This window comes from Xyrauchen texanus, chromosome 22 (genome assembly GCF_025860055.1).
Source record: "Xyrauchen texanus isolate HMW12.3.18 chromosome 22, RBS_HiC_50CHRs, whole genome shotgun sequence".
Classification (NCBI taxonomy): Eukaryota; Metazoa; Chordata; class Actinopteri; order Cypriniformes; family Catostomidae; genus Xyrauchen; species Xyrauchen texanus.
In genome coordinates, this window is record NC_068297.1 from 40,765,644 (window position 1) to 40,792,527 (window position 26,884).

At 39.5% G+C, this 26,884-nt stretch overlaps 1 protein-coding gene across 1 annotated transcript; it reads left to right on the forward strand.

The window, feature by feature from the left end:
• The first annotated feature begins 1,381 nt into the window (after positions 1-1,381).
• On the forward strand, positions 1,382-26,832 carry LOC127662658 (jun dimerization protein 2-like). Its single transcript, XM_052153946.1, has 4 exons — positions 1,382-1,563; positions 19,785-20,002; positions 23,098-23,202; positions 26,003-26,832. Exons 1-4 carry the CDS (start codon positions 1,473-1,475, stop codon positions 26,186-26,188), a joined length of 600 nt encoding a protein of 199 aa, XP_052009906.1. The 5' UTR covers positions 1,382-1,472; the 3' UTR covers positions 26,189-26,832.
• Positions 26,833-26,884: the final 52 nt, after the last annotated feature.

The window sequence follows — 26,884 nt, forward strand, 5'->3', positions numbered from 1 at the left end:
GTTAGTACGTCATTTTATCACACTAGAATCATGTTTACATGGATATTGATTGTCTTGTGTTTATATGGTGCAGTCAAAACAACCTGGAGCTGAACACGCTCAAAACGGTGGAGATGATTGTGGACTTTAGGAGGAACACCCCAACATTGTCCCCCCTCACCATTCTAAACAGCACTGTGGCAGCAGTGGAGTCATTCAGGTTCCTGGGCACTATCATCTCACAGGACCTGAAGTGGGAGATACACATCGACTCCATTGTGAAAAAGGCCCAGCAGAGGTTGTACTTCCTTCGCCAGCTGAGGAAGTTCAACCTGCCACCAGTGCTGCTGAAACAGTTCTACTCAGCAGTCATTGAGTCCGTCCTCTGCACTTCAATAACTGTCTGGTTTGGTGCAGCTACTGAAATCAGACATCAGAAGACTACAAAGGACAGTTCGGTCTGCTGAGAGGATTATTGGTTGCCCCCTGCCCCCCCTTCAAGAACTATACACTTCCAGAGTGAGGAAAAAGGCTGGTAAAATCACTCTGGACCCCACTCACCCCGCCCACTACCTTTTTGAACTGTTGCCTTCTGGCCGGCGCTTCAGAGCACTGAGCATCAGATCTGTCAGGCACAGGATCAGTTTTTTCCCTCAGGCCATCCATCTAATGAACAATTAAATTGCCCCATTGAGCAATAATTATGTGCAATACACAGTTTAATTTTAATTTAAATTTAGATTATCCAACTTATCCACTTCTGCCATTACCTACATTGCTCTGTACATCATATACAGGTTTTTGTTCTTTATATACAGATTGTATTACATTTGCACTACGTGTGTGTATGTGGGTGAAGGTGAGTGTATGTACGTATATGTATAATTATTTATTTTGTGTTCTTTTTTGTTTTAATTGCCCATGTCTTGCTGCTGTTTTTGGTATTGTTTGTATTGTTGTTGACTGGAAGCTCCTGTCACCCAGACAAATTCCTTGTATGTGTAAGCATACTTGGCAATAAAGCTGATTCTGATACTTTTGATTTGGTGAGTATTTTAATGACCCCATTGACTTCCATCGTAAGTGTCTCACTGGAAAACAGATTTGTACTTTATTTTATTTTTTTAGAATATTTTTGTGGCAATCAACATTATGCAACAAAATGATGATGATTAAATTGAACTTCATTTAAAATTATCCGATGTAACTTGGGTAACGTGTAAATATTATGGTATAATATGGTAATCGTTCAGTAGCAGTCTATTACAATGTTATAGCGTACTTTTCACGTGGCCTTCTCAGATGACCTGCAGCTCAGACCACGCAAACCGCCGACGGTCAACAGAATGTTTGTTTTCTGGTTTCTAAGGGGTGGAGCGATGCTTCTCCACTTCTTCTCCATGTGCAGCTCGTTTCTCATCCTCCCTGCTGACGTCTGACTTCCGCATTCCTCGCTCTTCCCGATCAGGGATCAGCGCTCGAGAAACGAGCTAATGCAACGATTCCCGCTCTTCAAAATCTACTCGCGACCGACAGCTGACGTCACAAAAGGACTCCACACGCTCACCGCGGGACCGAAGTCAGGTACGAGCGCGACTTTGACGAACTTTTGCACGGATTTGCGTCCAACCGCTGCATTTCTTTTAGGATGTGTAACAAAACCTAGTGAGTTGCCTAACTAGACTTTTTTCACGCGCCAACGATGCTCAGAAAAGCATTATGTAGGGAACGCACGAGGTTTGGAGACAGCCCGAGTGCATGCAAGCACCAAATGTTACTTTATAGGAAAAATAGCATTGGATATTGTTGCACACCCCATGTCATGCATTGTTTTACTGTTGCATATACAATCAAATACCTCTGTATTTACAGATCTGAACACATTTCACTCGGAACATGTCCATTTCTTGTTCTGTATTAGGAATACAGATACACTCTACACTGCTGTAAGCTCAGGTTCAGGTTACATAAGAAGAACTTCCGCTTTGAATTCATTGAGTCACTATATAGGGCGTGGCGCATTTAAATCCCATTATTATTATCTTATTATTCGCATATTGTGTCATTGCCGATTGTCTTTCTTTGAAGTGCGTTGGAGCTAAAGGGTAGTTATAAAACAATAACATGGACATTCACTTTTTAGGATTTTATGTTAAAATATATGTTTCTTGTGATTGTAAAACATTTAGCTCTAAAGGCTCTGAAAACTACAACTGGTTGGAGATAGTGAAGGAAAAGTATCCAGACTCCAGCACACACTGGAACTCCTGCAATACGGTTTAAATGCAAGACATTTTTTGGTCACTATATACACTGGAAAAAAGGCTTTGTTAGATAAAATAAAAAGTGTCCAACAAAAGTAATTTGAACGGTTAGGGGGTAGCGATTGCAGGCTACCATACTGCAATTCCCATTCTTCCATTTGTGCAATTCTTCCATAGTTTTGATGACATTTCTAATGTTGTAACATGTTGTAACACTTGATTAAAGTGAGTAAGTTTAAAGAGATAGTTGACCCAAAAGTGAAAATTCTCTCATCAGTTACTCACACTCATGTCATCCCAGATGTGTATGGCTTTCTTTCTTCTGCAGAACACAAATTAAGATTTTTAGAAGAATATTTCAGCTCTGTAGGTTCATACAATACAAGTGAATGGTGGCCAGAACTTTGAAGCTCCAAAAAGCACATAAAGGCAGCTTAAAAGTAATCCATAAAACTCCAGTGATTAAATCAATGTATTCAGAAGCATCATCATTCACTTGTGTTGTCTTTACCTACAGAGCTGAAATATTCTTCTAAAAATTTTCATTTGTGTTCTGCAGAAGAAAGAAAGTCACACATCTGGGATGACATGAGAGTGAGAAAATGATGAGATCATTTTCACATTTCAAGTCAAATTTAAATGTGTATATTAATAGAACACGTTTAGAACTATCCTTACTAACACATTTAATCGTGTACCACATGACATACGGAAGCCTCCTACAATGAAGCTTAATGCGTGCTATGTAGTTTATGGAACAGCATCATGTTTCATTACTGTCAATATAAGGGAGATTCAGAGCTGCACACATAACACCCGGTGCACAAAACATGATAACCGTGACAATTTATTTGATCATGAACGGGTAATTTTGAGTTGAAAATGAACCTGCTCAGACTATACATAACAAGAAGTTACCAAATGCAACAACAAAATTAACAATAAAAATGGGGGAAATAAATTGGCAAACAATGAAATCATGCAAGCTCATTAATTATTCAAGCCCAGTGTATGCTGGGAACACTAGCTTCGAAATGTTAAGTAAAATGTACTTATTTTATTTACCAGTGAAATTGACTCAAATGATTCTGCTGTCATGTCAACTACCCTACAGGTGTCAAACACTTTTAGTTTCATGACTTACTTAGTAGCTTACATTTACAGACGTGTTTATATGACTGTGAGAGTCATAGTGCACTAAAGTTACCTGTGTGGAATTACTAGTGATCACAACACTGCATACATAGATAATGTGTCATAATAACTTTGCTAAAGCCATCAGCACCATAAAGGTCAGTTTAATTTTGTCGCATTATGCATTTAGTTGTAATAGCACTGTTATGCAATGAGAACCAGTTTCACACATTGCTTCCAGATTTGATCACCAACTTCTTTTTGAGTGGAACTGAAACCCAGTTCTGGACAAGTGAAAATGCTTGCTGGGCATTGTTTATCTATAAAGGGCTCTACAGTCAGATAGTCTGTGATATAAAGTGTTTTATAGACTTTGTCTTGGTTTTGTGCGGCAAAGATACCAGCATCATATTCTGCTGATTGATTTCCAACTACCTTACTGTAAACCAGCACTTACGCAGTGTACTCAGTGTACTCATGGAGTTTTTTTAGAATCATCATCACCTTAGTCCCTTTTAATTGCTTGAATTGTCTTATGTATATCTATACAGTGAGTCCAAAAGAACACATTCAAAGACTGGGATTATAATGTATTTATTTACTTTAAACCTGGATGTTTTAGATGATTTCTGACATGGAACTCAAATAATTAACCAGTTTCCGGATCTGTTTAGCGTATTAACAAATAAATGCAAAAAGATTGTCTGTGTCTCTGCATGTTGATATCAGACAGACTGAACACATTCTGTGAAGTCTTGTGCAGTATATGTAAATGCTTGTCCACACAGAACTGGCACAGTTTAAAACTCTGGTTGAGATTATACGGAGCACTTTTTAAAAAATAAATGGGAAAAATTGGAATGCCCAGTGTGGCTGGTATAGAAAAAGTAGTCCTGCCTTACAGGTGAAAGAGCGAATCCACGTGACCAATTTGTCATTGAACAATGTCTCTTTTAATAACCAGTCATTTGATAATCAAAAATAACAAAAACATCAAATGTAATTCTAATCATAGCACAGATGAGATAAAGCCATCTCTCTTGTTAAAATGCACTCATTTACAGACACTCTTTACAGTAATGCTGGTTTTCTTAAAGAGACAGTATGGGTTTTAGCATGTGTTCAACAAATCAAGGTAATACTTGTTAATAATACAAATTATGCAATTTATCAATAAAGTTCAATAAATATTATCAATACAAATAAATATAATTTGTAATATCAAATTATATCTACAGATTGAATACATGCATTTGTTCATTTTTAAAAATCCAAAATGTGACTTTTCATAATGTACCTAGTTAGAAGGTCCCCTGTGTAATTTCTGTAACATCAACTGTGTTGGGTTTAGGGGCTGTGTTGGGTTTATGGGTTGTGTTGGGTTTAGGGGCTGTGTTGGGTTTAAGGGTTGTGTTGGGTTTAGGGGTTGTGTCGGGTTTAGGGGTTGTGTTGGGTTTAGGGGTTGTGTTGGGTTTAGGGATTGTGTTGGTTTAGGGGATGTGTTGGGTGTAGGGGTTGTGTTGGGTTCAGGGGCTGTGTTCTGTTTAGGGGTTGTGTTTGGTTTAGGGGTTGTGTTGGGTTTAGGGGGTGTGTTGGGTTTATGGGTTGTGTTGGGTTTAGGGGTTGTGTTAGGTTTAGGGGTTGTGTTGGGTTTAGGGGATGTGTTGGGTTTAGGGGTTGTTTTGGGTTTAGGGTTTGTGTGAGGTTTAGGGGGTGTGTTGGGTTTAGGGGTTGTGTTTGGTTTAGGGGTTGTGTTGGGTTTAGGGATTGTGTTTGGTTTAGGGGTTGTGTTGGGTTTAGGGGTTGTGTGAGGTTTAGGGGTTGTGTTGGGTTTAGGGTTTGTGTTGGGTTTAGGGGTTGTGTTAGGGTTTAGGGGGTGTGTTGGGTTTAGGGGTTGTGTGAGGTTTAGGGGTTGTGTTGGGTTTAGGGGTTGTGTTGGGTGTATGAGTTGTGTTTGGTTTAGGGGTTATGTTGGGTTTAGGGGTTGTGTTGGGTTTATGGGTTGTGTTTAAGGTTTAGGGGTTGTGTTGGGTTTAGGGGTTGTGTTGGGTTTAGGGGTTGTGTGAGGTTTAGGGGTTGTGTTGGGTTTAGGGGTTGTGTTGGGTTTAGGGGTTGTGTTGGTTGTAGGGGTTGTGTTGGGTTTAGGGGTTGTGTTGGGTTTAGGGGTTGTGTGAGGTTTAGGGGTTGTGTTGGGTTTAGGGGGTGTGTTGGGTTTATTGGCTTTGTTGGGTTTAGGGGTAGTGTTGGGTTTAGGGGTTGTGTTGGGTTTAGGGATTGTGTTTGGTTTAGGGGTTGTGTTGGGTTTAGGGATTGTGTTGGTTTAGGGGATGTGTTGGGTGTAGGGGTTGTGTTGGGTTTAGGGGTTGTGTTAGGTTTAGGGATTGTGTTGGTTTAGGGGATGTGTTGGGTGTAGGTGTTGTGTTGGGTTTAGGGGTTGTGTTGTGTTTAGGGGTTGTGTTGGGTTTAGGGGTAGTGTTGGGTTTAGGGGTTGTGTTGGGTTTAGGGATTGTGTTTGGTTTAGGGGTTGTGTTGGGTTTAGGGATTGTGTTGGTTTAGGGGATGTGTTGGGTGTAGGGGTTGTGTTGGGTTTAGGGGTTGTGTTAGGTTTAGGGATTGTGTTGGTTTAGGGGATGTGTTGGGTGTAGGGGTTGTGTTGGGTTTAGGGGTTGTGTTGTGTTTAGGGGTTGTGTTGGGTTTAGGGGTTGTGTTGGGTTTAGGGGGTGTGTTGGGTTTATGGGTTGTGTTGGGTTTAGGGGTTGTGTTAGGTTTAGGGGTTGAATTGGGTTTAGGGGTTGTGTTGGGTTTAGGGGTTGTGTGAGGTTTAGGGGGTGTGTTGGGTTTAGGGGATGTGTTGGGTTTAGGGGTTGTGTTGGGTTTAGGGGTTGTGTTGGGTGTAGGGGTTGTGTTGTGTTTAGGGGTTGTGTTGGGTTTAGGGGTTGTGTTAGGTTTAGGGGTTGTGTTGGGTTTAGGGGATGTGTTGTGTTTAGTGGTTGTGTTGTGTTTAGGGGTTGTGTTGGGTTTAGGGGTTGTGTGAGGTTTAGGGGTTGTGTTGGGTTTAGGGGTGTGTTGGGTTTATGGGTTGTGTTGGGTTTAGGGGTTGTGTTGGGTTTAGGGGTTGTGTTAGGTTTAGGGGATGTGTTGGCTTTAGGGGTTGTGTTAGGTTTAGGGGTTGTGTTGGGTTTAGGTGTTGTGTTGGGTTTAGGGTTTGTGTTGGGTTTAGGGGTTGTGTTGGGTTTATGGGTTGTGTTGGGTTTAGGGATTGTGTTAGGTTTAGGGGATGTGTTAGGTTTAGGGGTTGTGTTAGGTTTAGGGGTTGTGTTAGGTTTAGGGGGTGTGTTGGGTTTAGGGGTTGTGTTTGGTTTAGGGGTTGTGTTGGGTTTAGGTGTTGTGTTGGGTTTATGGGTTGTGTTGGGTTTAGGGGTTGTGTTAGGTTTAGGGGTTGTGTTGGGTTTAGGGGTTGTGTTGGGTTTAGGGGGTGTGTTAGGTTTAGGGGATGTGTTGGGTTTAGGGGTTGTGTTAGGTTTAGGGGATGTGTTGGGTTTATGGGTTGTGTTGGGTTTAGGGGTTGTGTTAGGTTTAGGGGTTGTGTTGGGTTTATGGGTTGTGTTGGGTTTAGGGGTTGTGTTAGGTTTAGGGGTTGTGTTGGGTTTAGGGGTTGTGTTAGGTTTAGGGGTTGTGTTGGGTTTAGGGGATGTGTTGGGTTTAAGGGTTGTGTTGGGTTTATGGGTTGTGTTGGGTTTAGGGGTTGTGTTAGATTTAGGGGTTGTGTTGGGTTTATGGGTTGTGTTAGGGGTTGTGTTGGGTTTAGGGGTGTGTTGGGTTTAGGGGTTGTGTTAGGTTTAGGTGTTGTGTTGGCTTTAGGTGTTGTGTTAGGGGTTGTGTTAGGTGTAGGGGTTGTGTTGGGTTTAGCTGTTGTGTTGGGTTTAGGGGTTGTGTTGGGTTTAGGGGTTGTGTTAGGGTTTAGGGGTTGTGTTGGGTTGAGGGGTTGTGTTGGGTTTATGGGTTCTGTGAGGTTTAGGGGTTGTGTTGGGTTGAGGGGTTGTGTTGGGTTTATGGGTTCTGTGAGGTTTAGGGGTTGTGTTGGGATTAGGGGTTGTGTTAGGGTTTAGGGGTTGTGTTGGGTTGAGGGGTTGTGTTGGGTTTATGGGTTGTGTGAGGTTTAGGGGTTGTGTTGTGTTGAGGGGTTGTGTTGGGCTTATGGGTTCTGTGCGGTTTAGGGGTTGTGTTGGGTTTATGGGTTCTGTGAGGTTTAGGGGTTGTGTTGTGTTGAGGGTTTGTGTTGGGCTTATGGGTTCTGTGCGGTTTAGGGGTTGTGTTGGGTTTATGGGTTCTGTGAGGTTTAGGGGTTGTGTTGGGATTAGGGGTTGTGTTAGGGTTTAGGGGTTGTGTTGGGTTGAGGGGTTGTGTTGGGTTTATGGGTTGTGTGAGGTTTAGGGGTTGTGTTGGGTTGAGGGGTTGTGTTGGGTTTATAGGTTCTGTGAGGTTTAGGGGTAGGGTTAGGTTTAGGGGATAGAATATAAAGTTTGTACAGTATAAAAACCATTATGTCTATGGAAAGTCCCCACAAAACATGGAAACACACAATGTGTGTGTGTATGTGTGTGTGTGTGAGAATGTGTGTGTTTGTGTGTGTGTTTACTTTGTTTGCATATTCCTTTTTTGTGTGGTTTTACTAAATTTAGTCTAGTTTAAGTCCAGTTATAAATGAATAAAAAACAAGTTACAAGCTTAATTTCTTTAAGTCAATACATGTACTGTATTATTTAGCTTGGTTGTGCAGAATTTATCACACAGACAATAGTTTTAGACAAACAATGTAATCGAATCTGGAGCATTTTATATTATTATGTATTGCAGGCTTTAGCCTTGTGTTAGAAAGCATTCCCTGTTTGATATTTACAGAATTGCTGTCCATAGTAAGAGAGAAATCTATCAATTAGAGTAACACATACTGTCATAATGAAGCACAATATTAATATAATGTGGTAATGGTAAGTTAGTCAGTACTAGGGCTGCAACTAATGATTAATTTGATAATCGATTAATCTAAACACTAAATCTAAATCTAACGTCGACTAATCGTCTCCGCCCTATTCAGTACAGCACACTGCAGCTATAGCGTTCTCAGTGAAAACCTAAACAAAGAGAACACTGTTATATTCTGTTTATTTTCCCAAATTATTGATGCTGTCATTTTCCTCAGTACATGCTTGTCTCGACTGGTTTGTATAAAGTTTTATTTAGATGTGTGCTGAAAGTTTCAAAAGTAGTGATTTTTACTGTGGAATCATTTTTCCATTGGGGCTTGATGGGGCATGTGTGTACATGAGTGTATGGTGCTGTAAATGACTTCTTCCTGCCTCAATGTTTCTGTCCACCCATAGAATATAAATGCAACATGGTCATGAAATATGTTTGATCACATTTAAAAATGTACCTGATTCTTGAGATTCATAAGTGCAGGAAGAAATAGTCAGATACAGGAGTTTGATGAGGTTATATTTGGGGGGTTTAGAGTGAGTTATTCTGTATGAACCCAGACACTCAATTAATTGAATTTGACATTTTGCCCATCATTGCACATGGCTATGAGGTTGTTAGGGTGTTCTGGTGGTTTCTAGGCTGTTGCTTTACTGGCCCAAGTCAAAAGAGCATACGCACATGTCTCTATGATATTCTAGTCCCTTGAAATGGCTTGAGTCACTCCTTCAGTGTAAGTCTATGGTATCTTTACACCCACTTTATGTCCATCAGACAAAAATCTTAAGTCCGATCTCTTGAAAGTAATAGCCAGGCCCATACAGTATCTGTCATAATCTCATCATACTCCAAAGATTTATGATACCCATAATTCACAAATTTCCACACATGCCCTGCGCCTTGCATGATTGCTAATTTTCTAAGGTATTCAGAAGCCTTTAAAGAGGCACTATGATTTCCACTATCCAGAAAACACATAGGAAAACATGGTATTGAGTCAAGGTATTGTATGTTATTGTCCTTCTCTTGTCTTGTGTGTTATTATGGGTTTTGTAGTTCTTTTCGTGCTCTTTGTTCATTGGTTATTAGTTCCAGGTGTTCCTCATTTGCCCCTTGTGTATTTATTCCTTGGTTTTCCTGTTTTCCTTTCCAGGCTGTAGTGTTTGTATTCTCGTTTATTTTGATTCCTTGTTCCCAGGGTTTTTAGTTTGTTTATTAAAAGTCTTCATGTCTCTTCACTCTCAGATCATTACATTCATAAAACTGTAATTAAGAGTAAAACGCAGAATTGAATGACAAATGTTTATTGTAATAATGTAATGCTGTACATATAAATGTAATATTCAGTATAGAAGTGGTAATATTACTTCTAATAACAATAAAATTGTTTTTAATTAATGAATTATTATTAATATTATCAACAATAGCAGCCTTGTGCCACAGATAATCACAAATTATTTTCAATGTTTTCATTTAAACTGTAAATCTCTGTTGTGTGGCACTTTATTTGACCAAAAATTTTACATTTTAAGAAAATCAATATTAATATAAATATAATGTTTTTAGATTTGTATTTAAAATATAAAGTTTTTGATTAAACAGTAATTATTGTATTTTCATTTAATGTTTTAGGAATTCATTTGATTATACACCATTTTGATGTTAAAATTGAATTAAAGCATAAAACATGGATTCCAGAAAATCTGTAATGAAACTGGAGTCCTCTCAAATGATTTTGAGGCAGTTTTACCATGTTTAAATCCATTTCCACAGAATTCCAACAACAACAAAAAAAGTTCCCAGATTCCACCTGGGCCTGGTCTCTTCTTGATATGCCGTACGATTTGAGCTAGCATATCATTCATGTGTGTAGCACAAATGTTGTGGGCCGCGTTCCGTGCAGAAGTTTAACCTCTTAATGACGGGTGGGTCACACCTTGTGTATTTATTTACATTTCATTTATGTTTAATGCATGTTTAAACTGTGAAATTGTAAACTAATATTGACATCCAATATATAATGAAGGATCTGGGTCTCAAGATTTCAGTATGCTTTTCATTGCAAGAGTCCAACAAATAAAATCCATTAGAGATTTTATTCCATAAATGTACAAATATAAAGAAATATTGATCGATCTGTCTTTGAACAGGTTTTACATATTCAACACGTTATCGTTCATGTCCGTTCTCTGTGAAATCTTGAACTCTGTGTACTGTTTCATTAGCAAAACACCCAAACTGATATTTGGGAGGGCCTTACGAACAAAATGAGCCCTCCCTCAAAAAGTTCTGAGCAGCTGTGATTGGGTAGTCACTCAAAATAGCCAAACAGGACAGTCGACAGGAGTGATGTAAAGATCTGCATCATCCATGTTTGCCTCTGGATAAAGCCGGCCAATGAAACGCTAGATCATTTTTGACTGATGAAAACAACAATATGAGGATTGTATATATACTTTATACTGATTCACGAAGGTTCGGAGTGGAAAACCGTGGACTGTTTTTGTGCTTTATGCACGGTGTGCTGTTATAACATGTTACTGTTGACAAAAAACTCGGCTTTTGAACCCACGATCTGAACCACCCTCCTTCAATCACCATCACTGAGGGTTTGGAGACCACATGCTCCCGACTGCATTTTCTCATCAAACCCCATTCATCCAATAGTATCCAGCTGCAGGTCCAGGGGACTTGGACGTGTCATTCAAGCAGAGATGAGCCACCCTCCCTGGCTTCACTCACCGTGAGTTACACCACGGAGCACACTTGTTCCCAATGCAGTGACTTAGTCATTTGTTTTTCACTGCTTTTCGTTCAATTTGCATTAGGAGCAGGTGTGCTCCAGGCTTCACTGACGGTGATCCAAGGGGAGAGCGAGGCTCCCCAGTTTGAGGCAGTGGCTAAAGACCCTGGGTGAACAGCAGAGCAAAAGCTCTGAAAAAGTACTGTCAATTCACATTTGTATGGGGGAAACAATTAACAGAAGCATCTTTATTGGAAGTAAAAGTTTATGTCTAATTCAAATTGTAATGTTCTTTTCACATTGTTTATAAAATGCATAAATATATATGAATGCATTTATATTCCCAAATAATAAAGAAATTATATCTTCATGTATATTTTGGTTGGTTTGTGTGGTATTTTTTACATTGAAATATAAACAAATAGTGCGTTTTGAACCACTTTCATCAGTTGGTTTACATAGTTACTACAAGTGGTCTATTGGCGCCTCCAAGTGTCCTTTTTTTTGGAAGTACACTTGCAAAAATCATTATTGAACAAAGAGTTTTGGTCATATTGACTTCAAAATTGTGTCAGACCTTCATCAGACATGTGGCTTTGTAACAGATGTGTTTTTGGGGCACTACAAATAAAAAAATAATACATACTGTATATAATACAAAAATAATATTTGTGGTCACTATTCAAAATATTTGAAAAGCTCACATTTTTTTATGCTGCAATGATACATTTTTACTCTTGAATAACACATTTCTAAGTGTTTACTTTCAAACGAGCCCAAGTTTGTGTTTGTAGACCAAAGGCTTCAAGAACTGGAACAGTTTTACTTTGGGTTTGTCGTTTTCAAGCTCATGCACAAAAAGAGTCCGGATGTTAAGGGGTTAGAAGTTTGTTCATATCAATATTCCTAATATGAGCAACATTAATCGTGATGCATTTGCAAACAAAACCACTAATGAAACTTCCTCAGAATCTTAGCTGCTGAGCATTTCCATTCAGCAGGACACATATGGCAGTGATTTATTGAATCAGTGTTTTGATGAAGCACATTGAGAGTGTTGTGTCGGCCGATTACATTTTCCTGTTCCTCTGCGGCTGCATTCCTCTGGGCTGACACACAGAACAGTGCACAGATTTGGATGAGGGGAACATGGGCAGCGGGCGGATCTTGGCTGACGTACTCGAGTCTTCTCTCCATGGCTTTAAGGGGAATGTGTCTTGGTCTAGTTTTGTGCCTCTCTTTAAAATAAGTGGAAAAGAGGGTCTTTACTTGTTGAAGAGTCTATATGTGGATATTAAATGCATTCATCAGATGTAGAGAGATATCAGAATCAGAAAGATCTCTTGTGTGCAGCTTGGATTGCATGAATGGATAGACGGTCTTCTTCTTCGAGTCCGTTGCAATCTCAGATGTCGTTCTGCCAATATCTGGCGCAGATCACAGCTGATGTAGTTGGTTTTCACACTCCAGTAGATGGGGCATTGTCTGGTGGTTCCATATTTTCATAAGTGCTTTGCACATGCCCTGTTCCACTCGTAATCTGTTAAGGGTCTTCCAGATTAGCCATGGGAGGTCGTGCCCGCTGGCGAGACATTCAGTCGGGGTGATTCCTCTCTCCATCCAGTCCAGGGCTCGTGTGTTTAGCTGGTTCCATTCATCTTTCCAAATGTTGGTCCTTGCTATTTCTTTGGTTGTCTGGAGAGGTGGGACTGTCAGTAGAAAACTGGCTCTCGATTTCAGACGGGGTGGGGGTGCTATGTGTCCGTGCAGGGGGTGTCTGGTGTCAAACTCCTGTGCTCTCCGCTCGTCTTGAGCGACGATGGATCGTCTGATGTGGGGGGGGGGGCAATGCCAGCTAGGGCGTAGAGGCACGGGACTGGCGTTGTCTTTATACACCCCGTGATAATGCGGCAGGTGTCGTTGAGGGCTGTGTCAATCAGTTTGGTATTGTGGGAGCGGCTCCAGCTTGAGCACGAGTATTCGGCTGTGGAGAAGCACAGGGCTAGGGCAGTTGCCTGGATGGCTGGTGGATCGGCACCCCATTTTGAGTTTACCAGTTTGCGCAGGATGTTATTACAAGTGTTGATCTTGGCTTTGGTGTTCTGAAGGTGAGTTTTAAAAGAGAGTGTCCTGTCGAGTGTGACTCCCAGGTACACAGGGTGAGGGTGGTTGGAGAGTTTGTATCCATCCTATGAGATGCTCAGTTCTTTTTTTCGCATCTCGATTTTTAAGATGGAAGCTGCATAGTTGGGTTTTTGATGGGTTGGATTTCAGGTGGTTATCTGTTTGATTGCTCGGGTAGGTATACAGATATTGGCCTACTTTTGAAGGTAATATCAGATAGAAATATCAGATTGTACCAGTCAGCGTTTCCCAGGCTGCACCACGGGGAGGTTTCTGTATTAGCAGCCCGGATAGACGGTAGGGCTGCACAATTAATCACATTAAATAATCAATAATCAGTCTGTAAGTGTGCTTAATATGTTGTCTCTGTTGTTTAGACTAGTACCTGCTGACAGGAAGGAATTATTTGTGCAATTCTGCTTATTAATTACGTTTATTAAACAGAACCGTCGTAATTTCTTTCAGTTTGAGCCATTCACGTGTTATAGGCTTTTATTGCTGATTAACATTATGATTTTAGATTGAAACTTCAGTTGTAAAACGTGTTTTGATTTCATTAATGTAAAGTCTGTGAATCAGTTTGAATTGACAATTTGAATTAATTGATTCAAAAGTATATTTGTGTCATGCAGTGCCTGCATGGCATTTTTCATCGATTAAATTGTTTTACTTATATATGTAAAAAAGGGGGATAAAAGGGGAAAGCTATAAAAGCCATGGCCTCTAGCCTCGGTTGCTAGTGCATCTCTTAAGGCCAGGAGAGTGAGGTTTACAAACTGCACATCTATCACGTACCAGCTGGCTACCGTTACACTCATCCCCCTAAACCTTACTCTCATTTGGGTTACGGCACCAGTGTCAATGGTCCTACTCGGCTTGCCCTGAGCAGGATTCTAACTGGCAGTCCCTGGCATGGGAGCCGGACACGCTAGCAAGGAGACTATAAAACTAGTGCGTACTTAAGGCCAGGAGAGTGAGTTCTACACTGTGGAAAGCTATCACGTACCAGCTGGCTAGCATTACACTCACCCCCATAAACTTACTCCCATCTGAGTCACAGCACCAGTGTCACCTGTCCTACTCGACAACACCCGAGTAGAATTCAAACCGGTGATCCCCGGCATGGGAGCCAGACACGCTAGCAATAAGGCTATAAAAGCCATAGTCTCTAGCCTCATTCACTACTGTGTCTCTTAAGGCCAGGAGAGTGAGGTTTACACATTGCACAGCTATCATGTACCAGCTGGCTACTGTTACATACATACAATATATAGATCTATAGATATGCATACATGAAATATAAACAAATCCTAAAAAAAATCGATATAAATTTTTTTAGCTAAATTGTCCACTGCAAAGGGTATGTAAATCAAGCTCCTGCTTAAAGCTGAAGTGTGTCATTTCTGCACCACTGAACGGAATTGCAAAAATAAACATTGTTCCCTTTCAGGTTCACTTCGCCGCTGCATCAGCAGCTGACGTGATGGGATCTCCTCGCAGGAATGCAAATCTCTGAAAACCTTTACAATCACGGTAAACTCATCGGCTGATGGCACTTGCCGTGTTTGATTGTGTTGATTGCAAAACTCAAAATGCTTTGCTTTCTGCTTGCTTTCTCGGAAAACAGACCCTCTTCTCCCATATACAGCGAGGACAGGATACAGAGCACAGAGAATTTGAGAATAATTTTTTTGCTGACTTGAGCCTTGCGTCTCTTCTCTATCACAGGTGGCTTCGCCTGTTCAGTATACCCGTGACGATCTGTGCCTCACTATTGGCATGCATGATACTATCTTGTTTGGATGAGATTATGATGAGGGGGATGCTATATCATTAGCAGTTATTCCTGTCAGGCACGAGCACTGTTTATCTCTGGGCTGAATGAGCTTGTGTTTTTTGCAAGCACATGATACTCAAATCACTTTGCTCCTGGCTTGCTTTCTGGGAATCTGATGGCGGTCCCCTCTCCTCCCTATATCTATGGAGGATGGGAAACAGATCACAGAGAGTTTGAGGATGATTTGCCACTGGATGAACAGTGTTTAATGTTTTGTTGTGCCTCCCAGTTTTGGCCAGTGTCGTTTATTCCAGAGGTGCACAAGCAGCTTATTTTGACTTGCCATTCTCCCTATTCAGCAAGGGTTCAGGTCGCAAGGATTGAGGCAACTGCCACCTTTGCAGTGCTTGTTAAGCATGCTGCTCCATGAATTGGCGCTCTGGCCACCAAGATCCCTGCCCAGAAAATTTGCGGCCTATGGGTGACCCAGTGTCTATGAAGTGACACCCCTGGCTAAATCTGTCATGAATTCGCTTCTGGCTCTCCCTGCCATTTCATGCAGGGAATGAGAACAGGTTCATAGTGTGTTTTCAGTTTCTGATGCTGTTGGCTCCATGACAGATATTTGTCACATTCCAATAAAGTTTGCAAACCCAATTGTGGTTGCACGAGGCACAAAATTACCTACAAAACCTTTTGAATTTTCAGCTTTAACCAACACGGTTTTGCTGAGTGACTGCCCCTGATGGTGGGAGGCATTCGGACCCTGTGGTCACAGGCGAGCCTCTGTGCCCTCTGGCCTGCAATTCAGACAGGTGGTACGGTCTTCCAGGAATCTCTAGCTGGGTACTGAACATGTGCTTCAGTCCATGAGGCAGCTGCCTCGATTTAACAGCATCCTCTCCTACACTGTCATGATGTGGGACCCACAATTTTGCACTCAGAGATGCAATGTCTCCTTGCCAAAGATGCAATAGAGAGTGTACCGCATGCAACATACAGAAAAGCTTCTATAGATGCTATTTTCTGGTTTCCAAAAAGGACAGTGTGCTGCAACCTCAATTAGACTTCAGACACTTGAATCGGTCACCCAGGAAGTCTCCTTTCAAGAGGGATATTCAGAAATAGATTTAGTCTCATGTCCGTCCATTAGTCTGGTTCATGTTGACCGATCTAAGAGACAAAGGAACTGTATACCTGTACAAAGTTAGCCCTACTGCTGCAACAGTTCCAGTGAGCTTTGGGTTTGATGGCTGTCATACCCCTCTGGATTTGTTACATACGTAGCCTCTCCAGTGTAGGGTCAACTCAAGTGTCCCTCATTACATGTGGCAACATAGTCACTTAAGTCTCCTACTAACGTCCACATTCTATCAGAAGGGTGTTGTTTAAAGCTGTCATGATGGACACATCCAACACAGGCTGGGGAGCCTATGTTCCTATGTTCATCTGGTCTTTGGCATCTGGACTGGTGTGCAAACTACAGTATGTGGCATATAAATCACCTAGAACTGCTTGAAGTCCTTGTTGGACAGACGTGCAGGACTTTCACGTTCTGATCCGCACCAGCAAAACTGCAGTTGTGGTGCACATAAATGCTAGGGAGTTCGGTCACACCCTATGTTGGCTCTGGCGTGCCATCTTTTATCAAAATGTGCGATGGGGGAATGGAGACGTCATCCTCAGAGAGTTCAGCGCTAGTGCTGAAAATGCTTACTGGTTCCCCTTTTGAGCAATTAAAGGCAGTAAGCTTACAAATACTCTCCTTGAAGACTGTGAAGAATGATGATGACTAAATGCAGCCGGTGCCAGCCAAACATCACTTCAATCTATTATGACGGACTTCAGAGGATGAAATGATGCCAACTCCAACCTGCATCACCTCGGTCTATTTATGGACTACGATCCTGAAATGAAATGCTTAGACTAACTATTGCCAACAAAAGCCTTCATCAGCCAATTAACAAGGACAATTGCATCTATGTGAACTTCTGGAGTTAATCCAGGATGGACTTCAAAGACATTAGTCATTAATCTGACAGTTCAAACACAATCTATGTTTAATCAATGACCCTTATCACTTAGTTTAATAATTTAAAGCATAACTTGCACTATACATAATTAATATTTACATTACATTCATAATGTTAACCAGAGGGGAACTGGCCCCCACAGTGAGTCTGGTTTCTCCCAAGGTTATTTTTCTCCATTAATCTACATCTTATGGAGTTTTGTGTTCCTTTCCCCACAGCTTGCTCACTGGGGTTATTAATACAATTATCATTTAATTATTTATAAACACTATAAAAATTCATATTTTATCTAAATTACACAATGATGATTAATCGACTTTATAGACATTACAGTTTTATCGTCTGTTAATGCTGATATTCTGTAAAGCTGCTTTGAAACAATGTGTGTTGTGAAAGGCGCTATACAAATAAAATTGACTTGACTTGACTTGACTGTGCTGCTGCTATATGCTTTGGCTTCAATCAAATGTTTCAGGTACCCTCAAGCCTTGTTGCCAATGACTCTTGCTCAGAGTTTGGACCAGGCTTGTCATTGCGCTTGTTTCTCATGGGCTCATTACACCAGGATGTATGTATGGCCTCCTCCTGGGTGTAGGCAAAGGGCGTGTCCTTAGAAGACATCTCTCTGGCTGCAGGCTGGGCTTACCCTAACACCTTTGCCAGATTCTATAACTTGGATGTTTCAGAGGGTTGATATCAATATTTCACTACCCTGCTTGGCTAGTGTCATTGCTGATGTTATAAGATTGGTCTCATGATCATGAAGTCTTCTCTCTTCCGTAGTATGTCTGTGAAGAGTTGTAATTTTCAATTGTTCACTGCCCTGTCAGCAAGTTCCATTGTATTATGTTCTTGGTCTTTATCCATTTTAACTTTTCCCATCCCACTGTGTGCAAAGAAGATTTTTCTGAACAATATTTCACTACCTGGAATAGCTAGTGTCATTCATATACCATTATCATAAATTGTGTATTTAATTATTTTTAAACATGATTAAGAATCGTATTTTATCTAATTACACAATGATGATTCATCGACTTCATAGACATTACAGTTTTATCGTCTGTTAATACTGATCTTCTGTAAAGCTGCTTTGAAACGATGTGTGTTGTGAAAGGCACTATACAAATAAAATTGACTTGACTTGACTTTCTCTCTGTTCCTTCCTATCTTTCAATATGAATTGGAGATTATATCAATGCTTTTTCACTACCCTGTTGGCTAGTGGGCATTACCTTTGTAAATCAGTGTAAATCTGTAGCATGGTGTTATTCTATAGGATTCCTAAAGCATCAGCTTCCGTCGCAGCATCAAAGTGACTGACTTGAAAGGTAACGTCTCGGTTACGAATGCAACCTTGGTTCCCTGAAAGGAAGAATGAGATGCTGCATAGCTTTGCCACACTGTTGATTTCTCACTGTTAAGGGGCCAAGAGATGCTACTCCCTTGAGTCGAAGAATCCTGATGAAATGGCACTGTGCTCTGGTTTATAAACCTGCAATGACGCACACATTGGAGGCGAATCCACAAACGGCATCTGCCAAAGAGTTTGCCGTGATTGTAGAGTTTTAGAGATCAGTACTCCTGTGAGGATGCCACCATAGTGTAAGCTACTGACACAGTGTCTCCTTCCCTCCTTTCAGGCAACCAAGGTTACAATGTGTTTGACTTTATGCAGTGCTGTGCAGACCAATCGGCGTTGGACTTGAAGCAGTGCATTTCGGTTAGAAATGTTGTCCGACTTTAGATGGTGCCACTGCCATGTCACCGTGATGTGTTTAATCAATGTACCACAAGAGCTATTCGAGAGCAGCTGGCTAGCTCAGCCAGCACAGTTGCTTCAAAGACACTGAATGAGCTCTGAATGACAACACAGCTTATTCACGATTGGCCAGATTCACAATTTGACTTCGGTGACGTGTTTCATGGGCTGCGTTCGCAATTGCATACTACACTTACTGCTTGTACTACTTCTGCTACATCAATCTATGGCAGAAATAAGAGTAGTATATTAGTATGCCATTACTAAGGTGTTTAGTCTGACACCCTTGGCAAAATCTTTCACAAATCTGTGTTTTTTTAACAGTTTTTTATCATGTTATATTATGTTTGTCATAGTAATGTGTTTATTCATAAAAAAAAACATTATAATTTTAATATAATACTATTTATCAGAAAAAGTAAAATTCTTTCTTCTTGTACACACAGCAGGCACTGTATTAAGCAGCAAATAACCTTTTGAAATGAATAAAGTTTTTGGTTATTATATGTAAAATTCAACCATCAGTCTATCTGAATTTCACGGTTGTCTGCGATAAAGAAAGCAAACATTGTGTGAAGCGCAAAGTGTCCGGCTTGATAGCTTTCTTTTCAGCTCCATCCTCGACTGCTACAGGGAAATCTCGCCGATTGGCAAATCGAGATCCAGTTCAAGTCAAACACACCTAATGTTGTTATGTCGAGCTGGACGGCATGCTCAAAATAAATAGGAATATTCATAGCCACACAGAGACACAATTTTTACATTTTTCAAGTAAAACTAACCAATGAGTAGCTGACTTATAGTTGTCTATGCATATTAAGCTAGGATAGGAATTGTATATATATATATATATACTTGATACTTGAATTGACTTGACATATATAAATTGATCTTTTGTATGCTACTGATCACTCATTTTAGTGCTCAAATATATTTGTTTTACCTTGAGATTATTTTTACTCACTGATGCCTCTGCTATGTTGTGCAGCTGCGGTCACGGGCGTTTGTGACATGATGCCCGGACAGATCCCGGACCCCTCGGTGACAGCAGGCTCTCTGCCCAGTCTTGGCCCACTGGCGGGTATCTCTGCTACCACACTTACTGACCAGCTGAAATATGCCGACCTCTGCAAACTCGGGGTCATGCTGTCCCCTTTACATCTACTTGGAAAGCTGGGCAAGCGCCCACTCCAGATTAAAACTGAGGTGAGAGTCTACAGGCCTTTAGTTTGGGTATATTTTAAATCATTTTTTGGGCAAAAAACACTTTTTTTTATTATTTGCTTGAGAAAACACAGCTGTCTCTGTGACAGCAAAAATAATCTGTATGCAGCCCAAATATGTCAGCCTATCAGATATCTTGGAGACAGTTCTGTCAAAACATTACTTTCTTTATTTGAGCAGTTCAGTATGTCCATTTCTGGCTCAACCAATGGTGTAAGTTTGAGGTGGGACTACCTGTTTGAGGATGAGAGGTGTAGAAAGAAATGACACACAGCAGCTTTAAAGCAAACTGGTGGTGTTGTTTTCTTTGAGTGTGCACAGCTGGCAAACTTTATATACTTACTTGCAGTGTCTCCATCTAGTGGATAGAGAGTAACTTTATGAATAAAACAGCTGTTTTAATTGTTCCATTGGTGGTATGATCTCTTAAATTCCCTACACAATTAGGCTCTAAAGTAAAATAAAACCATCAATCTAATCACATCAGTTTCCAATACAATGGAAACATGAAATCCAACAGTAAAGCAAAAAGCACTGCTATTTGGCCCAACAAAAGACCACACACCATAACAGGTAGACACATGACCAGTGTTGGGAGAGTTACTTTTGAAGTGTATTCCATATAGCATTTTAGCTCAGCATAAACGTACTTCTCCGTCTGCTCGTATGAATGTCACACATCATAAGAAAGTGTTTCACTGCTGTTCAAATGCACTTTATATCACATAATTTATATGTATAAATGTTTTCATCTGAAAGGGCTAAATATTAAATGAAACAAATTACAATAAAATGCAAAGTAATCTCTTCAGTAATCAAAATACATTTTGAATGTAACTGTATTCTAATAACCAATGATTTAAATTGTAAATGTAGTGGAATACAGTTACTTATATTTTGTATTTTAAATACGTAATCCTGTTACATGTATTCTATTACTCCCCAACCCTGCACAGGACAACATTTCTGTCAGAAAAGCAAGATTGTGTATATAAAACCAATAGCATAGAATTAGGGGAGATGGGGGGTGGGGGGGCACATGTCCTCCCAATACTGTGAAGGGTGGTGATTTGCCCCCCAATTCATGCATGTTTATATATTTTTTCAACGTTGAAAATAATTTCGTTTGAGATACCATGCAATTGCGTGACTGTAAGTCTGTCGTATTGAGACAAAAATAAGTCCCCCCTCCATTGAACGAGTTGGTATTGCCCAACTAGATGGAGGAGTCATGTGGTTCCTGTTACTTTTCTCAGCACTGGCCAGGATGCATGAACTCACATTCATTTATTATTACTTAAAAATTATTTTATAGATTATGCTGAGGCAGATTTTCATTCACAGGTATGAATCCTTTCAATTATCAGTTTTTATTACAAATAAATATCAGTGTAAAATGTCCCCAAATGGATATAAAGTGCTCTTAGATTTAAATGTGGATGAATGGAGGATTCGGTGTTCAAAGCGTCAAGTGCCCTCTGCAGGAATAAAACTCACAAGACAGTCAGTGGCTGACAATATGTGCTATTTCAGTCTGTAGGTCTGTTACCCTCACAAAACTTTCATATGAATTTAGAAAACATGAAATACATCACATGAGTCATATGTGGAGTCTGTGAAGATGTTAAAGGCATCCATAGAAATTATCAGTTGTTTTTCATGGTGAGGATGAGCAGGAAAGAATTGTAATTTTCTGAAAGGGCAAATTGTTTCTGAAACATTAACCCTAATCCTTTTCTGAATGTTTGATATGATACAGTGTATAAATATTTAAGAGTATGCATTGAATTAGAGATGATGTGATTATATGGTTAAAAATTGTGAAATGCTTTATTTACATGTGGAAAAATATTAGATATAATGTATAAATATATCATATAAAATAGTTTTTTAATTTTGTAATCCTAAAGGGGAAAACTCTTGTGCCTGTGTGGGTACTGGAGCTGTCGCTATGGTTTCGGATGATGCAGTGGGGCTTTAATGGCCAGGTGTCATGAACTGAACATGAACTTTAAATTATCGTGAAAATTAAGCTTAAAAACATGAATTCCAAAATATAACAGAGGAATTCGATCTACCAGATTCATATCCGAGTAGCGGAACTGCGGCTTTGTACAATTTGGTGATATTCCGGCTTTGAAACTTTTGAAAAATAAAATAAAATATACTTTTACAACTATTTTCATGTTTCAATATTACAGGGATATGTTAAAGATAGTATTAGTCATACTGGTCAAGATAAATGACTTGAAAATTCAGATGTCCATCCAGTTAAATGGGCAGCAGCAGGGTGGACATTCAGTGGATAATGCCACTACGTGGTTTGTGATTGATATTTAGCAAACATATTTGTAAACTTATATTGAGGATTTTATTTGTCAACATAAATACAGTAAATTGAAATTTTTTTATTACATTTATTTCCCATTTATCTTCCCAAAACACAATGGACATGTTATTCTTGACCTCATATGACTAACACCACAAAATAAATGAAAACATAAATGTTACAAACTTCAAATAACTCGAAATTATTTAGCAGAATTGCTGATGTCCACCTCCAGTGTGTATGATGTCATTTCATAACATACTGTGTATCTTCAAAGGTCAAAGGTCCAATAAATCAATGGAACAGGAAAAGCTTTGTTTCTTTCATCACTAGTGGTGTCATCATCACCTACTGGCTAAAGGGCATTAAACTTGGCCAAACATTGTGGAAAAAATTTGAAAAAGTAATGCTTCTGCGCCCACTGTGGAAATTTGGTTGCAGCTGTACCCCCCGGTCTTGTAAAGCTGTAAATAATTGCTAACCCCTTATACCTCCTTAATTCACCACTTGAGGTGCAGTGACCAAACAACTCTGCTGAACATTGCTCGTGCCACTGGTTTGCTCTACCAGTAACTGCTGTTTACAACAAAATTTTTACTCTTCATTTTTATTTTACCCTTATTTATTTTCTTAAAGGTGAAGTGTGTCATTTATGCACCATTAGTCTCACTAAACAGAATTGCAAAAATAACCACTTTTTCAAACAGTATCTATTTTATACTAATTATTGCCGTTTCCCCTCGCATAGAAAGATGAAGAGGAAGAGCGCAGGAAAAGGCGGCGAGAGAAAAACAAAGTAGCAGCAGCAAGATGTCGAAACAAAAAGAAAGAAAGGACAGACTATTTACAAAGGGTAAGTATGATCCTAAATGATAGTAAGTGTGTCTCAACCAGTCTTGGGTGAAATCAGATTACAAATAATTATTTACTGTAATCTAATTACATTTTGGCAGAAAGTAGTGTAACACATTATATTTTAAATTCTAGTTCTCAGATGACAGTTACTGACTTTCAGTTAAGTTAATCACTTACATGAATTACACGTACACATTTCTAAAGTAGTATTATTTATGTAGAATTTAAAACATGAATTACCAAGGGCCTGGGTATCTCAGCTAGTATTGACGCTGACTACCACAGTCACAAGTTTGAATCTAGGGCGTGCTGAGTGACTCCAGTCAGGTCTCCTAAGCAACCAAAATGGCCCGTTTGCTAGGGCGGGTAGAGTCACGGGGTAACCTCCACGCGCTCGCTATAATGTGGGGCGCGTGGTGAGTTGTGCGTGGATGCCCCAGAGAATAGCGTGAAGCCTCCATATGGGCTATGTCTCCACCAGAGCCATATAAAGAGAGTGTTGCGACAACGGAAGTTCTAAATGCTTGATCGTCACGTGATTCACGTAGACTTCAGATAGTTCCAGGAAGTGCTTTTGCGGTCATTTCAAACTGTTAGAGTAGAGTGACAGAACTGAGATTTCTGGTAATTAGTAGTCAATAAATGCATTTATTTTATATATTTATGTAACACACCGACATATGTATGTAGCATGAGTATGTCGTTACAGCGATGTTGTTTTTTAAAGATCAAATCAGCTAATATTTGAGGATTAGTGTTCGCTCACCGTTATTTGCCTCAACTTATTTCAGGCTAGGGTTTCTGTTGCCTTTTTATGTTACCTCATGTTCATTGTTTTCACTAATCTCATGGTAACTAATGTCATATTTATGACTTTTCAGATAGTACAGAGACAGGCTGGTGACAGGTGATTTCCAGCTCGCACCGCACAATGGGTCAATGAACTATTAACTATTAGCAGCAGTTACGGAAATGTAAAATTTAGTGAAATGAAGCTTATTGTTTACAATTCTTACAATTCTATATATAGTAATATAATTATTTATGTATTATAAATATTATATATCTAATGTATAATTCTTACAATACTTATTCATATACACAATATATTCAGCTTTAAAACAACTTGAGCATACTCGTATATAAACTGCCGTTCAAAAGTAATGAGGCTGAAAATTCAGCTTGGCATCACAGGAGTAAATTACATTTTAAAATACATTAAAAGAGAAAACAGTTATTTTAATTGTAATAATATATTACGATATTACTTTTTTTTGTATTTTTATTCAAATAAATGCAATAACTATTTACAGCAATTTATGAATACATTTCTAATAAATTAAATAGCATGCCAAGCATTTTGTATGTGTCCTTTCTTTCATGTTGTCGTTGCATAGTCTTCACCATGGTTTGCTGTGCTGCTCAGAGAAAGGTGTGCTGAATGTATGGCTTCCCCACTGACATGGAGAGGAGAAAAAATTGTTGGCTCAAGTCAGCAGGAGCAATCTAAATATAAATAAAAATTACAACAACAAAAAAATGTGTGAGGTATTTGCAAAGATTTTACAATTAATAGGGTGTTCGATTACTAACTTTATCCAGCTCCAATCCTTGCCTAATCTGTTAGTTATCCGATAACATCCCTTATCTCCTAATTTAATGAGTAATACTCAACTATAAGGTTTTAATTTACAAGTTATTTTTATTTAGATGTACTGATAATATACAGAATAAGATAATATTATTCTTTAAACGTCTCACCTTTTAAAAGTGCGTGCATAAGCGGTTTGTTCTGATGCATCTCTACGGTGTTTGCTGCTACTTCCGGGAACTATTGAGAGGCTCCACGAGCCGCCATTGCTGTAAAAAAAACGTTCCATTGGAGTCAATGGAGTTGTCACAACTCTCTCTTTATATGGCTCTGGTCTCCGTGGTAACGCGCTCAACAAGCCACGTGATAAAATGCACAGATTGATGTGACACTCAGATGTGGAGGCAACTGAGATTCGTCCTCCACCACCCGGATTGAGTCACTACACCACCACAAGGACTTGGAGCGCATTGGGAATTGGGCATTCCAAATTGGGGAGAAAAGGGGAGAAAAAATAAAAACATACCATCATGTGAACATCTCTTTGTGTTTTTGTGATAGCTGAAGGGCGTACACCCACTAATAAGTCATTTTAAGGGAGAAACGTGTGCTGCTGATGAGCGAATGTCTTATTTTGAATTACTTGAGTTGAAAAACACAGTGTTTAAGAAAGTAACTTAAAAGTAAATTAATTAGCATGTTGATTGCATCTTTCGATTATGTAATCACTAAAGTAATCTGAACACAATTTTATAGAAATAATGAATAATTTGGTATGGATTAGTAATGTGGTGGATTACTATTTTGAGTAACTTACCTAACACCATTCTCAATTAATTTAACTTCATGACACATATATCCCATCAGGAAAAACAAACGTGTAAAAAAAGTTGTAAAATCAAACATAGATTTTTGTTATATTATATTAATTTAAGGTTTATTAACATTTATCATAAACTGCATCACCCCAACAATATGTGAAATTAATTTGCTTTCTAAGGCCTAAATACGATCTATAACTATGCATGATTACATGGTTAGTTGCATTTTATTACTTGAATTTAGTATTGTTTTTCCTTGCTGTCTGCGACCGTAACGAAACAGACATGTGACCCACCAGCTGAGAACCACTGCTTTATGTAAGCTACAGTAGAGTTAACATAAAGCATGTGCATGTCATCTTTAAAGTTACTGTCTTATGTTGAAGGAGTCTGAACGTCTGGAGATGATGAATTCTGATCTTAAAGCACAAATCGAGGAGCTTAAACACGAGCGACAGCAGCTCATTCTGATGCTCAATCGCCATCGGCCCACCTGCATCGTGAGTACGGACAGCATCAAGACCCCTGAGACAGAGGCCAACCCCCTCCTGGAGCAGCTGAAGACCAAATGAGAAGAATGACACATTTCCATGTTACTGTTTACAGGTTTGCTCCTCTCTGGCTAACTGAAGCACTTGCTCGAAGCACTTGGACATTTTGGGGAAGAGTGAGGTGCGTTTCTGACCTGTGAGTTTGGAGATTTGAGACTTAAACAAAACAAAGATAAACGCGCTGATGCCCACTTTAGATTGGGCGCCTGTTGGCAGTTACAAAACTTTTGTATTATTTGTATTTCCTTTGTGGTTATAAAGTGCCTTATTTGTTTGTTTCAGTACATTTAGTTCAAAATTAATTGTGTACAGGTTGTTATGAATTCATGAATACACTCACTCCATCATCGTGGAAAAGCCATGAAAGGATAAACACCCATGTAGTGGCATCACCATGTTAACTGAACCAGCTCCTCATAATGTTTATTCACCGTTTCTGCCTTCGGTTGCATTTGAATTGTTCTTTTTTCTGACGCAGGCGTCACATATGCACATATGTATGAACTGTTTACATCTTGCCAATTTATTATAGTTATCTACTATATATATGATTTTTATACTTCCTTGTTCATTACATGGACTTATCACTAGATGTGATACAATATATGCAATAATTTCATAACCTATATTTCTGTGAATTAATTTGTTTTATGGCTGTGAAAACTGCAGACAATTATTAAACAAATGATTCCTTATTGATTCCTCCATTTTTGAGTG